This window comes from Grampus griseus, assembly GCF_964374135.1.
Source record: "Grampus griseus genome assembly, chromosome: 7".
Taxonomy (NCBI): Eukaryota; Metazoa; Chordata; class Mammalia; order Artiodactyla; family Delphinidae; genus Grampus; species Grampus griseus.
In genome coordinates this window covers 9,732,535-9,747,464 of record NC_139001.1, presented here as the reverse complement: position 1 = coordinate 9,747,464, position 14,930 = coordinate 9,732,535, and the positions used below count along the sequence as shown (strand labels likewise).

The following is a 14,930-nucleotide window of genomic DNA, read 5'->3' as shown; positions in this document are numbered from 1 at the left end:
TATAACTCCTAGCAAGTTAAAGGCCATTTTAAAATAAATTATTTGACTCTAAAAACTTTAAGGTACTGAAGAATTTATAATTTTGATATTCGATTCATAAGTAAAATAATTGCTTCAAAAACAGATGTTATGGGACTTGCTGATCTCTTGGGGAATCACAGAGGTTTTATTGTCTCTTTGGAGAACATTCTCGTATAACAAAAAAGATGTAAGTAAAATTGTGCCTCGGGATACATATGTCTTTCAAAGACATATGGGACAATTGAGAAAGCTCTAGACTGAGGCTCAGGGCTTTTAAAGCAGTCTGACCATGAGAAATGGTGTCAGATGAAATAAAGTGCATGTGCTAGTGAGTGAAGCCTGCTAGATGGAGAAGATGACTTGACACATTTAAGGAAATGCATTGAACCAAATCATTCATTCAATGGGTACATTACCGGATTATCTTTGGTCTAATGTAGCCTGGGAGTATTTAATTTTACACTATTTTGTATTTAAGTATAAAATATGATTAAAATTTACCAGTGTATATAAAGAGAAAAAATAGCTATGTTTTCCTGTGAATATCAGAACGGTTTGGAGAAAGCCACATCCTAGTGGTGTCTCTTGATTGATGGCAATATAACAAAAAGCTATATCCCTCAGCACCCCCAAATCACTATGGACTGGCTGTACTCTTCAAATGAAGGTAAACCTTGCAGAGTTCAATGGCAAATTACGTGAACTGTAAACAAAGTTGGCTAAATGAGTCAAGGCAATCGATCAGTTGTTTTTCTAAACATTCTCTGAAACAACTGTTTTTGTGTATGATCTTTACTTTATGATTTCTCTCCTGAAACAAAAAGTCACTTTAACTCTGTGAGGCAGAATCTAATTGTTTCTTTGCAGAGCTGTCCTGAAAGCTTCCAAGATGGGAACTGTGGTGAGAGCTATTTTTCATATTCCTGGGCTTTTAATAGCCTGGCCTGTGCAGTGAGGAGAAGCGCTGGATTTGTACTGAAAGCCTGACGCCACCGACAGAGCCCACCAGCCTCGGCTCTCACCCTGGGGGGATCAGAGCAGACGGCGGGGGCCTCAGCTGCTGCTGTAGAGATGAAGTGCCTAATATTAGCACAATGAAGCAAGCAATAACTGGCCAGAATCTGTGCTCCATCGAGACATTCAGTCTCAGAGGAATCCAATTCCAGAGCAAGGAAGGCAGAAATTATTTAACAGACAAAAAAAAAAAAAAAAAAAAAACTAGTAAGATCTGCTGGCAGGGGCAAAACAAACACATCTGAGCAAATGCAAACATCATTTTAAAACCAAAGGCAAAAAAAGGAAGACATAGGAGGCCCATCTGCAGAAGGCAATCAATAAAATATAATTAAAATGGGAATATGCGATAGAAAAGCATGAAAGAAAGCTGACGTTCAGCAGCATTAGAAAACTTAACCTCGAGGTTACGAGAAAAAAAAAAAAAGTAACCACATCTAATAAGCACAAAGGCAAGAGGCACAGTGGAAAGGACAGTGGTTTGGAGAGTCAGAGGTCTGGGATGGTGAAGCAACGATCAGCTGAGTGACAGCATCAATGCATTGACTTTGACCTTCATTCCCCTCATGGGTGAAATGGGGATAAAGATCACACCTGGCTCCCAAGAGCGCTGTAATGAATGAGATCAACCCCAAGTAGCAGGAGCCATTTCTTTCAAGTGCGCCCTTGAATCCATAATAGCTTGCACCATGCCTGGCACATTGTAGGTGGCTCGATATTTTTGAATGAATGAATAACTTAGGATTTTAACACTGCCGAGCATTATGCCAATATTGTTTGATCTCTCAGTGTTTAACAGGCAGTTGAGAGCAGTGGTTCTCCAACTGTGGTCCCCAGAGCATCACCTGGGAACTCACCATAAATGCAAATTCACCAGCATCATCCCAGACCTACAGAATCAGAGACTCTGGGGGTGGGCCCAGCAATTTGAGTTTTAAGAAGCCTTCCAGGTGATTCTGACACAAGGTCCGTGCTACAGTTTGAGAACCACTGATCTGGAAAAGCAGCAGCAAACATTTTCTTTTAACATTAATATTATTCATTTAAGAGTTACACATCTCATGCAGATAACAAAGGAAAAAGATCAGAGCATGAAAATCAAATATTGTATCACATCAAAAAGCCTTTATTGGCTGCATGTTGACACATGTTTTTTCTTTTCATGAGTGGGAGAGCCCCTAGGCTCAATTATTGTACCTGTCACTGCATAGCTTCCAGATCTACTTTCCTATTCTTTAAGAGCATGTGTTGGTGATTTCTGGCCCCAGCCCCAAGCCAGGGACACTGTGGGTACTCGTTACAAAGTAATTAATGACTGCATAAGCACCATGCATTGCTATTTTTAAATAGTCTCTTTCATTCCATTTCCCTAGAACCCAAATAAGAAGTATTAATTGAGATATTAATATAGGCCAGACTATATATGACACCTGTGTCTCCTAATCTAGTGATTACAATGGGGGAGAGATTTCAAGAAAGATCCTTTCATTAAGTATGTTCTGAGAAATTGAAATCAGAAGGGAGAAGACATTAAATTAATCAAAAACTTATACCATGGGGCAGACAAGGTAAGGAATTGCCTTAAAGATATTTATCGGTTGAATTCTAAGCTTGTGTAATAACCCAGACTATAGAGGAGGTGTTCATTCATTTTTTCAGAAGGAAATTTTGTGGGGTGAACATTCACAAACGGAGAATCTAAAAGATGTTTAGAAACAGTTCCTGCCTGCAGGGAGCTTACTCCAGATGAGGAGAGAAGACACATTCACAGGAAACAATTAGACACAGTGGGAGCAAAAGCCAGGAAGTAGTACCGAGTCAGGCACATTCAGTGTCACGCGAGGCTGGATTGCCTGGAGTGGGCGGGGGGGAAGGCTGGGGCTGGGGCAAGCCGTGACAGCCTCAGATCCACGTGCTGAGGAGCTGGGGTCACCAGCATGGTGCCTTTGAAGGTTTCTGAACAGAGTGCAGCCATGCCGAAGCAGGGTTGTAGCATGGTCCCTTCTTGTTTGCTTTAACTTAGGAGGAGAGCTTAAGTCTTTCCCCGCTTCTCCTTGGAAACAGGGGCCTCTGGTCTGGACAGAATGAGGGCCAAAGGGGCGGGCAAAACGGGGCGTAGGAGGATAGGTACAGCCTCTGGGAGAGACAGAGAATGAAGCTCAGATCCTTCTCATCGGCTTCCTCTTACTTGTGTTTAGAAGCTACAAACCGGTGCCCTTTATGCACCACCTATTCTGAGCCAGACGTATGTACGTGTGGATGCAGATGTGTGCTTGTGTGTGTAAGTGTGTGTGTGTGCACAGGTATGTGTATACATACATGTTTGCATGTGTGTGTATATGTTTGCATATGCACGTGTACGTGTGTGCATGTTCTCTTCAACCCCTACAAGGGCGATACCATTATTCCATTTTACAGACAAGAAAACTTGGGCTCAGAGAAACTTAATCGGTGAGTGACTCTGCCTGGAGTTAAACCCAGGACCGCAGACCCCAAACCCCACACTCGTTCCTCCTCACATGTCTTTTCTCGCCTCTTCATGAGGCTTGTTGGGAAAGACCGTGAGAGCCAGGCCAGCCTTGAGGCAGGGAGCGTGGCAGGGAGCCGCTCAGGCCCAGCTCTCCTGGGTCTTAGGAGAGAAGGAAAGGATGTCCTAAGGGTCCCACGTGATCCAAGTTGGCTTCCCAGAGAGGGAGCCCACAGACGGGACCGAGGCCACATCTCCAGCCACAGGAAGTAGTGGAAGTGCTCCGTGCAGGGCATCTGACTCTTGGCTTCACAAAAACAACAACAATAAGAGCCACTGACATTCACTGAGCACTCACTGCACACCAGGGACCCTTCTGAGCGCACTGCATGCATCACTTAACCACTGCATTGTGGGGCTGCGGACTCTGTCACCCACTCCGATTTACAGAGAGAAAGCTGAGACCCAGTGACGTTAGTTTCCCCAGAGTCACACAGAGGATGAGTAGTGAGAGGAGGCTTTGCCCTTGGCTCGGCTGGGCTCCAGTCCTGGGCTTCTGGAATACTGCACTGCAGTCGTAAGCGAGGCAGCGTGGATGGTGGTGAGGGTGACCGGCTCACCACAGTCATTCAGGCAACAGATGACAAGGCTTGAATCAGGGCACTGGCGATGGAAGAGGAAGCAGCGTGCAGGGGCAGATGGGGAATCATCGTAAACAGAGCAAACCTGGAGACGGTCCAGAAATAAACAAGACGGGGGAGTCAACAGGCAGGACTGAGCCTCCAGCCTGAGAGATGAGGGCAGTGACTGCACAGCTGATAGAAACAGGAGCCAGTCGAAGAGAGCCAGGCTCGAAAGCATGTGTGGGAGGCAGAGGGAGGGGAGTCTGGGGGTGAGTCTCAGGAGGGGCTGAGGGTTAGCAGAGCATCACACTGAGCCCAGTGAAAGTGCTGGGGCTGAGGGGACCCCGGAGGCTGAAAGGAAGGGTCTGGAAGCCATTCACTTAGAGGTGACAGCTCAGAATGAGTGATTGCTGGCCCAGGCAGGGAAAGGCAGCTGAAGTGGGTAAGGACTGAGCTCTAGAGATGGAACCGGGCACAGAAGGTGGGAGGAGGGCTGGAGAGGTCCAAGGAGAACGGACGCAGGGCAGTGCTCTGTAAGCCAGGCGAGAAGGGCTGCTAGAGAGACACGAGGACTAAGAAGAAGCCCTGGAAATCAGTGAGAAGCACATCACCAATGACATTGGAGAAGCAGATTCATGATATGAAGAGAAAGAAAGTTTAAATAAATGGGTAGAAAATTACTGATTGGACAAAGAGCCGTGATGAAGAGGAGGAGGAAGCTGACCAACACATGCTCGACATGGATGAACCTGAAAGCATGATGCTGCGGGAAAGAAGCCAGTCACAAAGGGCCACATATCATATTTTTCGACTTATATGAAATGTCCAGCATAGGCAAATCTATAGAGACAGAAAGTAGATCAGTGGTTACTGCAGTGTGTGTGTGTGTGTGTGTGTGTGTGTGTGTGTGTGTGTGTGTGTGTGTGTGTGTGGGGCAGGTTCAGAGTGCCAGCTCAAGGGGAAAGGGCTGCTGTTAGGATGATGAACATGTTCTAAAATTGACTGTGGTGACAGTTAACACAACTCTGTGAATATATTTTAAAGACCACTGACTTGCCCGTTTCGATGGTATGTGGATTATATCTCAATAAAACTGCTATTTTTAAAAAAGCTTTGGCATCATCCACAACTACCCACTGCCACTCACACCTCACATTCAGTCCACCAGAAGTGTCATCAGCAATCCCTTCAAATACACCCTGAATCCCAAACTCCCCATTTCCAGTACCATGGTGATCCAGCAGAGAGTAAATGGCCTCCTGACTGGTTTCCCAATTTTCCTTCCCTATGTGTATTCTCCTTCAAGAGGAAAATCAGAGGGCCCACCCCAGTTCACACCCTCCAATGGCTTCCTGTCACTCTCGGGATAAAATCCCTGTCCTGCCCGCATGGTCTGGTCCCAGCCAAGCGTCATCACTGGTTCTCTTAGGCTCTGTGCCCTTCACACACTCCTGGCATGTTCCTGCCTCAGGACCTCTGCATGTGCTATTCCGTCTGCCATTCACATTGTTCACAAGCTCATTTTATTCATTTTGGTCAGGTCTCTACACAAGCATTTCCCCTTCAAATAGGCCTCACCTAATCCCCCTGTCTACAATCATACTCCCAGTTCTTTATCTCTTTCCTGTATTTTATTTCTCTTCCTAGCATCTATCACCATGATGCGTTCCCTTGACCACACACACACACACACACACACACACACACACACACACACACACCGCAAAGAACACACACGTGCATACTGTTGACCCATCCCCTCACTAACACACCACCTCTATGAACACAGGGTCTTTGCTATTTCACAGTGGGGCTCTTAGCACTTAGAAAATACCCAGCACACAGTGGACACTTGACAAATGACTGTTGAATGCATCAGTGATCCTCACAACAAGCCCTTATTTTAAAGATGAGGAAACCCAAGAGAGGTGCGGAGGGCGATTCAAGGTCGCACAGTTAGTAAGTAGAAGAGACTGGATCCAAGGCTGGCCACACTACAGTTCTGTTTTGCCCCCTGGACTCAACTGGCACTCTCTCTGCATCATGGTCCATGCAGTCATAGCCCGCCAGAGATGCCCATACCTCCCGCTCTACTCATAACTAGTGGAAAATTCACAGACCATGAGAATGTTGCAGTAAACACACTTTGACCCAAAGATGGACACAGCATGAAGAAGCCTGACTTTCCCCGTGAGCTTACAGACCTTGGACACATCCTCCACCCTCATGCAGTCATCATTACCGCCCCCGCCACTGCACGTACAGAGGCAGTTCCGAGGTTCCTTCCATTCTGAAACTAAACTAACCCACTTCTTCAAACCTGCACTCATCTGCCACTGGACTCACCCTTCGAGCTGAGTGAGACTGGGTGTAGGGACTCTGCAAATTCTACTCGGGATTCACCTCCAGGAGGAGCTGACCCATTTCTAACTCACGCTCAAAGGCACCTTGATGCCGATTTGAGCCACACCCAGTGTTTAAAAGAGTAAAGCTGGGATGGGAACACAGGCTGCACTCCCCTCACCTCGGAAATGATGAGTTTTAAAAACAGGCTGAAATCAACAATTAGTTGGAACAATGAAGTGCTCTGAAGCTGAGAAGTGCTTCGTATGATACATAATATTTTGGCAGTGGTGGTTCTGAACATGCATCACAGCTATTCTTTTCAGAAAAAGTAATAGCTCCTTGGAGGAAAAATTACACTCTTGAAATTAGAAGGCTTTTATAAAATAAATCCTGATTAAAGAAGTTAAATTCCACGTCTACTGTGAGCAAAGCACAAGGCGTGGCACTGACAGGGGATGGAGAAATAAAGAGTCATGTAACACAGCAGTGCCGCCCTCAGGCCAGCCCCAATCTGATGTGGAAAGGAAAAGAAATGCATGTGCTACAGGGAGAAGCCTGGGGAGAGAAGGCAGAGAGGGGAGTTAAGGGAATCCAGTCCTCGATATACATCTGGATGCCTCGGATGGAATTTCATCTTATTCTATTCATTCATTTATTCAACGAATCTTTATTGAGCACCTACTAGGTGCCATGGCTAAGTACTGGAGACATGTGTCAACAGAATTGGAGCTTGTTTTCTCATTTAATACTCATAACCAGCCGTGACGAGGGCTGTTGCCAAGTCCCTGCAAAGTCAAAGAAGCAGGCCCAGAGAGGTTGTGCAACTTGCCTAAGGAGCCCAGCTAGAAAACGGTAAGGATGGAAGCAGGACTGAGAGTGATGGCTCCAGAGGCTGTGGTCAGGTGGGACGGGTAGTGGTCTAGACGGGACCAGGTCTTCTGACTCTGGCACCTGGGGCTCGTGTAACCTCAGGCAGCGAGCAGAGTCTCCAGGAAGTTCATTCTGAACCGGACAGTACGATAGTGGGGTGATGGGAAACAGCCCACATTTAAGTTCTCACTGTGTGAGATTTATCCTTGTGATCAGGGCATTCTGACTCCAGAGCCTGTGCTATTAAATTGTGTTATAATTTTTAAAAATAATATAAAAGAGACCTTTCTAATTCTGTTCTGCACACTAACTGTGCCACTAACGTCATCTTTAGAGCAGTCTGTATTTGCCACTCACTGATTCTCACATCCTGCCCATCCATATCCGGTCACCTGGTCACTGCCAACCAGCGTCGCTTGGGAAGCTTCTAGGCCACGTGAAAACCGAGCGGCTATGACTATCTCCATATATGGTGTTGCCCTTCAGTGTGTCTGGTAACTCCCAGCCACCTTCCCTTGCTTCTGTCCCCGTATGAAGTCTTTTAGGGAGACCTCAAAGCTTTTGAGGCACCCTTATCACATCAGTGTAAACAGGAGGCCACCAATGGTTTGGACAAACCTGTTGCCAAAGTCAATAACCTCCTCTTAGATTCTCCCGCGGTACTTGGTGCTACTGACAGCCCCCTTCTTTTTGAAAGTATTGCCAAAAATTCCAAGAAAACTATCAATCACCCTTGATAAAAATTTCCTCCCAAAACAGAAATTGGATTGACCATAATCTATAATTCATCTTATATTGTGCAACACGTGTAGATGACACATCAGTGTTTTACTATTTAAAAAAAAAAGTCACCTCCTGCTTCCAAGAAATTGTAGTAAAAATCAAAACGGAAAATACAGCAGAGAGTTTATTACTTAATTCACTCAACATCCAACACACCATATTCATACATTTCTGGATTACCGATGACTCAAAAATCCTCTCTGTAGTGGCATTTGATGTAGAAATTAAAGCAAAACACCAACATATTAGCAAATCTGGAGCAGAAGCTTCTTTGCTGAAAATAATAGTTTTCCTTTCCAAGAAACGTTCTCTTCTCGAGAGAAATGAGTGTTGCATTAAGACAACGTCTCTGTGAAGACTTGTGGAAGTTTTGTTCTCTGGTGACAAGAAGCTGGCTTGAATTCATTCATTCATCAAACAAGATCATGTCTCATGATCAGACTTGCAAACATGAAAGCACAGTGATAAATTTTCAACAGGAAGCACACTTCCCACTGCTAGAGAGTTCTTAGGCACATATCTGGAGCTTCAGAGGTCAATTAATTGATGTTAATTAACCTGGAAACAGTTCTTCCCACAAAGGAAATGTAGCTTTCCTATGGAAACATAAGCTTTTCAATGACATTCAGAACTCAACCAAATAGAAAACGCCTCTTTTCAAGCATCCAGTCCCCGCTTTGGGGCAAAATGGCCTAGTATTTCTCCTCTTAAGGAGAGTCCTGTTTGATATGAGAAAGTTGAAAGCATGACATGGTTTTGAATCACATGTTTGTACCAGGAGAGTCCTCAGCTCGCAGTGCGGCTACACACACAGGACAAGAGTGTAATAAAATGACCAAGAACATGGGCTTGGGAGCCCAGCGGAGGACCTGGGTTCAAACCTCAGCCCCAACAGTTATGGGCACATGCACCTGGCACGGCGGAGACCATGAGAATGTTCGCCACACCGACTCCTCTTCCCAGGCAAAACCTCTAGGGACCAAGGGACCAAATTCTGGCAAACGGCATGTGGCGGAAGTGACATAACGACACGTCCAGGCACTCGTCTCAGAGCATCACACAAGACCCTCCAGATCCCTGAGTTACCACCTGGAGGCCAAGTGCCTTCATCCAACTACGACACAGCAGAAACTTAACCTCTGCTTGGAAGCCACTGAGATTTGGGGATTGGTGTGTGACGACAGTCGAGCGTCCCTCTAATATTCTTGGCCAAGTTACAAAATCCCCTGTGCCTCAGATTTCTCATCTACGAAAATGGTATAATTAAGAGTGTTTAACTAGGAGATTGTCCTAAAGCGCAGCCTTGGAAGGCACTTAGCACAGCCCTGGCGCGTGGTTACACTGAATAGACACTAGCCATTAGCGTGTGCACGCGTCTGTGTGTTTGTGTGCATGTGTGTGTGTACTACAGTAAAAAGCAGGTGGAGAGGGACTTCCCTGACAGTCCAGTGGTTTAGGACCCCGGGCTTCCACTGCAGGAGGTGCGGGTTCGATCCCTGGTCTGGGAACTAAGATCCCACATGCTGTGGAGTGCAGCCAAAGAAAAAAAATGTTAAGACGAAAAAAAAGCAGATGGAGAGATAGAGCTAGATGCTTTATAAAAGGGCTGTTCCCACAGGACGTGGGAACTGATAAAGTAGAAACCGGCCTAAGAGAACTGCAGGAACAAGTCAGGAGGTAGCTGAGCAAAGAGACAGTTAGGTGCCAGATTTCCTACATCTCTTCTACCTCTGCTTGGGATGTCCTAGAGCATGAGGGAAAATGGAGGCTATGGGGGAAGGAATCCCACAGCCCCAGTTCCAGAAAAGGCCAGTGAAGTTGCTACTGGAAGTCAGAGAGACCCTGATAGAAACAGGATGGCTGAGAGACCCCAGCCGATGTGAGGTCACCTTTGGATAAAGTAGAAGGTGAGAGAGATGAAGACAGAGCTACAGATTCAAGGAGAGCAGAAAAGATTTTAAATAGCTGCTGTGGTTCTCTAGCTGCTTTACGTTTCTATTAAACAAGAAAGAATTTCTTTTATGTGCTAGGGTTTTCTCACAGATGCACAACTGTATGCAAACTCTATGCCATTCAAGAACCAGAAAACAGCATGATGTAAATATCAGCGGAGATTATGTAAAGTTGTTTAAACTGTGACCAGTATACAAAGGTATGTATCTCTAAAATGAAACTGTATGTTATTTCATGAAAACTAGATAGATTTAAACCTGTAATATTCAGGAAATTGAAGAACAACTGTTAGAAAGTCGTTTATTAAAACAATAGCAACTTACAAATGTGGTGTTATAGTTTTGTTGTTTTGATAGAAGAAATAAAAGATGATCACTTTGTAAATCAAGATCTGTTTGCCGTATCTCAGCTTCCAGCACCATTCTAATGAACTTACTGGAAATCACCAAACTGTCCCTGAGTCTAATTATCAAAATCCAATTCTTAGAGTGCAACTCTCTGTTCCTGAAGCTAACTGAAAGCCAAAGTACTATTTTTATTGTTACTGTTGTTATTAGAAGAACCAAGGAGAATGCTGTATGTCTATATGTGCCACCTGGAGACACCCAGAAAAAGCCAGGAGGTGCTATCCACGTGGAGGATATTAAATCATCTTAGATGACAGAGGTGAAATTCTTCTCCCCACTAATAAGCAAAAAATAATTTACAGTGCTTCTGGAAATTTCAAATCAACGGTTAAACACTGACAGTGCAGAAATGCCTAAAATGAGAGTAAGCACAGTTAAAAATGTATAAAGTATCCAGTCATTCCAAATTCTAGCAGCTGCTTTCTAGGGAAGGGGGCACAGTGTAAAGGTTTCATATACTACGTACTTAAAGAAATGGAGTATCTCTGAAGAAGAAAAATAAAGTTAGAGTAAAAGATAAAATATCCCAATTTCAAACCATAGATACAAAAATCAAATTCATATTAATTAAATACTTTGCTGAAAATCAAAAATTTCAAATGCCTGGTAGAAAATATACTTGAATATCTTTTAGATCTTTAGGAAGGAAAATATTTTCTTAAAGAGGACATAAAAGGGGGCTTCCCTGGTGGCGCAGTGGTTGAGAGTCCGCCTGCCGATGCAGGGGACACGGGTTCGTGCCCCGGTCCGGGAGGATCCCACATGCCGCGGAGCGGCTGGGCCCGTGAGCCATGGCCGCTGAGCCTGCGCGTGCGGAGCCTGTGCTCCGCGACGGGAGAGGCCACAACAGTGAGAGGCCCGCGTACCGCAAAAGAAACAGAACAAACAAACAAAAAAAAACATGTAAATACTAAGATCATATAAAGAGGAAAACAAAGGACGGATCAACTCGAGATTCAGGGTGACTGTTGGCTCTAGATGGGGAAGGGACACCGAGGGATGGGCTGATGAGGAGACTATACGGTTAGTCATCAGGTTGAACTTCCGGTTTTGGTGGTGTCTCCACCAGTGATTACTCCGTATTAAAATAGCTAAGTGGATATAGAAAAGCACGCTATGGACAAGATGAGAGAGTATCACAAACCAAGCATTATGGTCATTCCAATTCTATGCACCTGAGTTCCTTTAAAACTAGAGAAATCTCCTCTGAGAACAGACCTGAATAAAATATCAAACAAATCATTTCAGTCCTAACAGTGACGAGCTCCACTACCAGCCCTGATTGAGGCTATTTATAGAAGGATCTTTATTCGTCCTAGCATCACTTATAAGAGAGAAATAAAACTGAAACTCTCTTAAAGACCCATCCATAGAGGAGTGGTTTAAAACATCAGGCCACGTTCATACTCGTTCATTAATCCATCTCATCAGCACATTGAGCGTCCCGGGTTCATCAGACACGGTGCGACACAATGGTGAACGGAACTGACTCAGGTCCTGCTCTCACAGGGTTGACTCTGGGGGGGAAGACAGGCAGGAATCAAAGAATCACATGTGTACACATCCACTGCAAACAGATGAGGGCTGAGAAGGAAAGGAACGCCCAGCTATGAAAGAGGAAAAGGGAAGGAGACCTAGACTGAAGCATTCTGCTGAGACGTCCCAAGGAAAGGGGGCATTTAACAAGGTCCAAAATAGAAACCAGGCAAAAGGGAGGCAGCAGAGAGAGCTGTCTGGGCACAGAGACGGGGAGGTGGTCCTGCAGCAGCTCATGCAGGCAGGGAGATGAAAGGCCAAGGTAGCTGGTCCCAGAGCAAGGTGAGCAGTGGGGTGAGATGGGGCTGGAAAGGCAAGTGAGCGACAGATCACGGAGGAGAAAGAGGATGAGGATTCTGGTCTTTATCTCAAGAGCGATGGGAAGAAGGGGATTAAATGGGAAAGCAACTACATCAGATCGGCACTGGAAAATAATCACCGAGGAGAATGGACAGTCTGGGGGCATTGACATAACGAAAGCCAGGGCTCACTTTGGCGTGATCACTCTGGTTCCAGGGCACAGCACAGTCAAGAGGAGACAGAGAAAGAGTGAGAGGTTATCTCAGTTACACAGACAAGGGGCAAAGGCAGCTAGCCTGGGAGCAGTGGCAGTGGGGCTGCAGAGAAGGGGGGGGATTTGCAAAGTCTTTTGGTGGTAAGATGGAGAACACTTGGAGGCAGAAAGGACAGAGGGTGGGGGTCACTTAGGGTGACCTGTAGATGTCTGGCTTGTAGAAATAGATGGAACACCAGAAGCTGAGCTGTGTGGAGCTGGGGATGTGATGAACTCAGTTTTGGAATGACTGGGCTTAAGGTGGCCTGGAACATCTGAATGGAGATGGCAAGTAGGCAGTAGTCTCATCTGGAGATACAAATTTAGGAGATGTGCTACGAAATCGTTAAAATGAATAAGGTAGCGCCATATGTACTGACACGGAAAGATATGTATGATCTACTGGTAAATATACACTGAAAAAAGTAAGTTGTAGAGCCATGTGTATACTATAATCACTTTTTTTAAATATATAGAAAAATACTTAATCATCTGATCTGCAAGGGAAATACACACACACACGCATACACACACTGGTCTGGAAAAACTATATCAAACTATTAACCTACCCTTATTATAGAGTTTGGGCTGGGACAGATGAGTGAAGGACTTTCACTTTTTTGTTTATGAATTTCTGCATGGATGGGCCTTGCTTCTTACAATGAGCACTTAATCACCCCAACTCCCACTTCACTCCATCCCCAGCTCCTACATCACCCTGAATCCCTGCCCAGTGGCAGATGTTGGCAACAGGCTGAGATGGAAAAAGAAAGATGATGCCAGTTTTCCATGATATTGATAATAAAAAAGGAGTAATTTGGTGTTTGCTTTTAAGCTGCATCAAAACAGCTGTATCAAAATGTTCCCCAATAAAACGCCACTCCTGCTCCTTGAGGGTTTATAACCGAGTTGGCTGAGCAGTAAGTCAGTAAGATGACTGCCAGAGAAGAGAAGTCTGTTGTCCTCTGCCCTCTCCTAAGAGGCACTCTTTGTGCTCTGAGGATCTGAAAGTCTCATGTAAGATCAATGAATCCCCCATACTAACCAAGGAATATTAACGACTTGCCCCATTGTGCAGGATGGTGTTCCAAGAACTTGGAATAATGAACACACATGAACACAAGGAAATGAACACAAATGAGAGGATTGGGTGGCATCACCTAACACCCTGCATAGTTTAGCCTAAATTCTTCTTAAGTTACTTAGCATAATCACTCAGCACAGCGCCAGCCCACACTCAGTACATATTTGCAGAATTGTCTTTGAAACATCCAGGTCTCTATTTGACCAGGAATATCATTAGTCCAGAATGAAAATGGTGGAATGCTAAGACAGAAGCATATCAACATGAGAAAGCCAGACAAAGAACATGGTGTTTATCCCCATAGGAACTTCCTTCCTCCATTCCCATCAGCATGGGCTGATGGAGCCAAATGAGACCTTAAAGTCACCTGTCCAACGATGTATGCTTAACCATCCTTAATTAATAAGTGTCTATTCTACAGAGAGACACAGAGCAACTATTAACTATGGAAACCTTACCAGCAAGGCAAACACAGGTAAAGTTGCCCCCATCTTGCTTTTCAATCGCATCAACACAGCTTGCATTGTTCTGGCAGGGTTTCCTCTGGCAGGCGTCAAATTCTTCACAGAAAGTACCCGTGTACTGATCATCACAGTTACACGAAAAAGTTGCCTAAAACACAAACATATGGTGTATGTTACTTGAGTCCCCTAAAATGTGTGCGTTGACTGTGAAACTCAAAGTTCAAACGTACCACGTATTTTTATAATTATACCAACACTAAGTATTTTAATCGTATCACTTATATCATGATCTGATTAAAATCATAGCTTTAAAAAATAGTCTATTTCTTTACAGTTTAATTTCAAACATGTTTTTTATTGATATGCATCGCAATGGTTTTCAACCTTCCTAAACCATAAATGGAAAGAATAATTATTTTAAGCAAAAAATAGAGTTTTGTTGACCTGACATGGAAATGAGAATTATGCCAGAGCAGATATATTGAGCTACAGTCATTAAATTAGATGTCACTCAAAATGAAATCCTTCAGCAGAGATAGTGCCTGCGACAAAAGCATCATGAAATGTGGCACGGGGCCCACCCTTCCAGATCACTGAGGGAATTTACCAAACCACTCGTAAATGAGGCTCAGTGTGCAGCCACGCAGGTGACCTGAGCGTAAGGGAAAATAAAAAGGACCGTTCTGTTTGGTTTGTTATACTAGTAAAAGACCATAACTCAGACCCAGAGAACTGCATTTGACTGGAAGCTTCATTTCTGAGGCAGTTGTAAAATCCAAATAAAACTGAGCCTTCCTGCTCTCGTCCTA

General features: G+C 44.6%; 1 protein-coding gene across 1 annotated transcript in view; it reads right to left on the bottom strand.

The window, feature by feature from the left end:
• Positions 1-14,930, bottom strand: part of DNER (delta/notch like EGF repeat containing) — a gene marked incomplete at its 5' end in the record, with an annotated part of 323,030 nt that overhangs the window by 110,907 nt on the left and 197,193 nt on the right. The window contains one exon of the mRNA XM_082657723.1: positions 14,116-14,269. Coding sequence (XP_082513849.1) covers positions 14,116-14,269 — 154 coding nt within the window. The remainder of the gene's footprint in view (positions 1-14,115; positions 14,270-14,930) is intronic.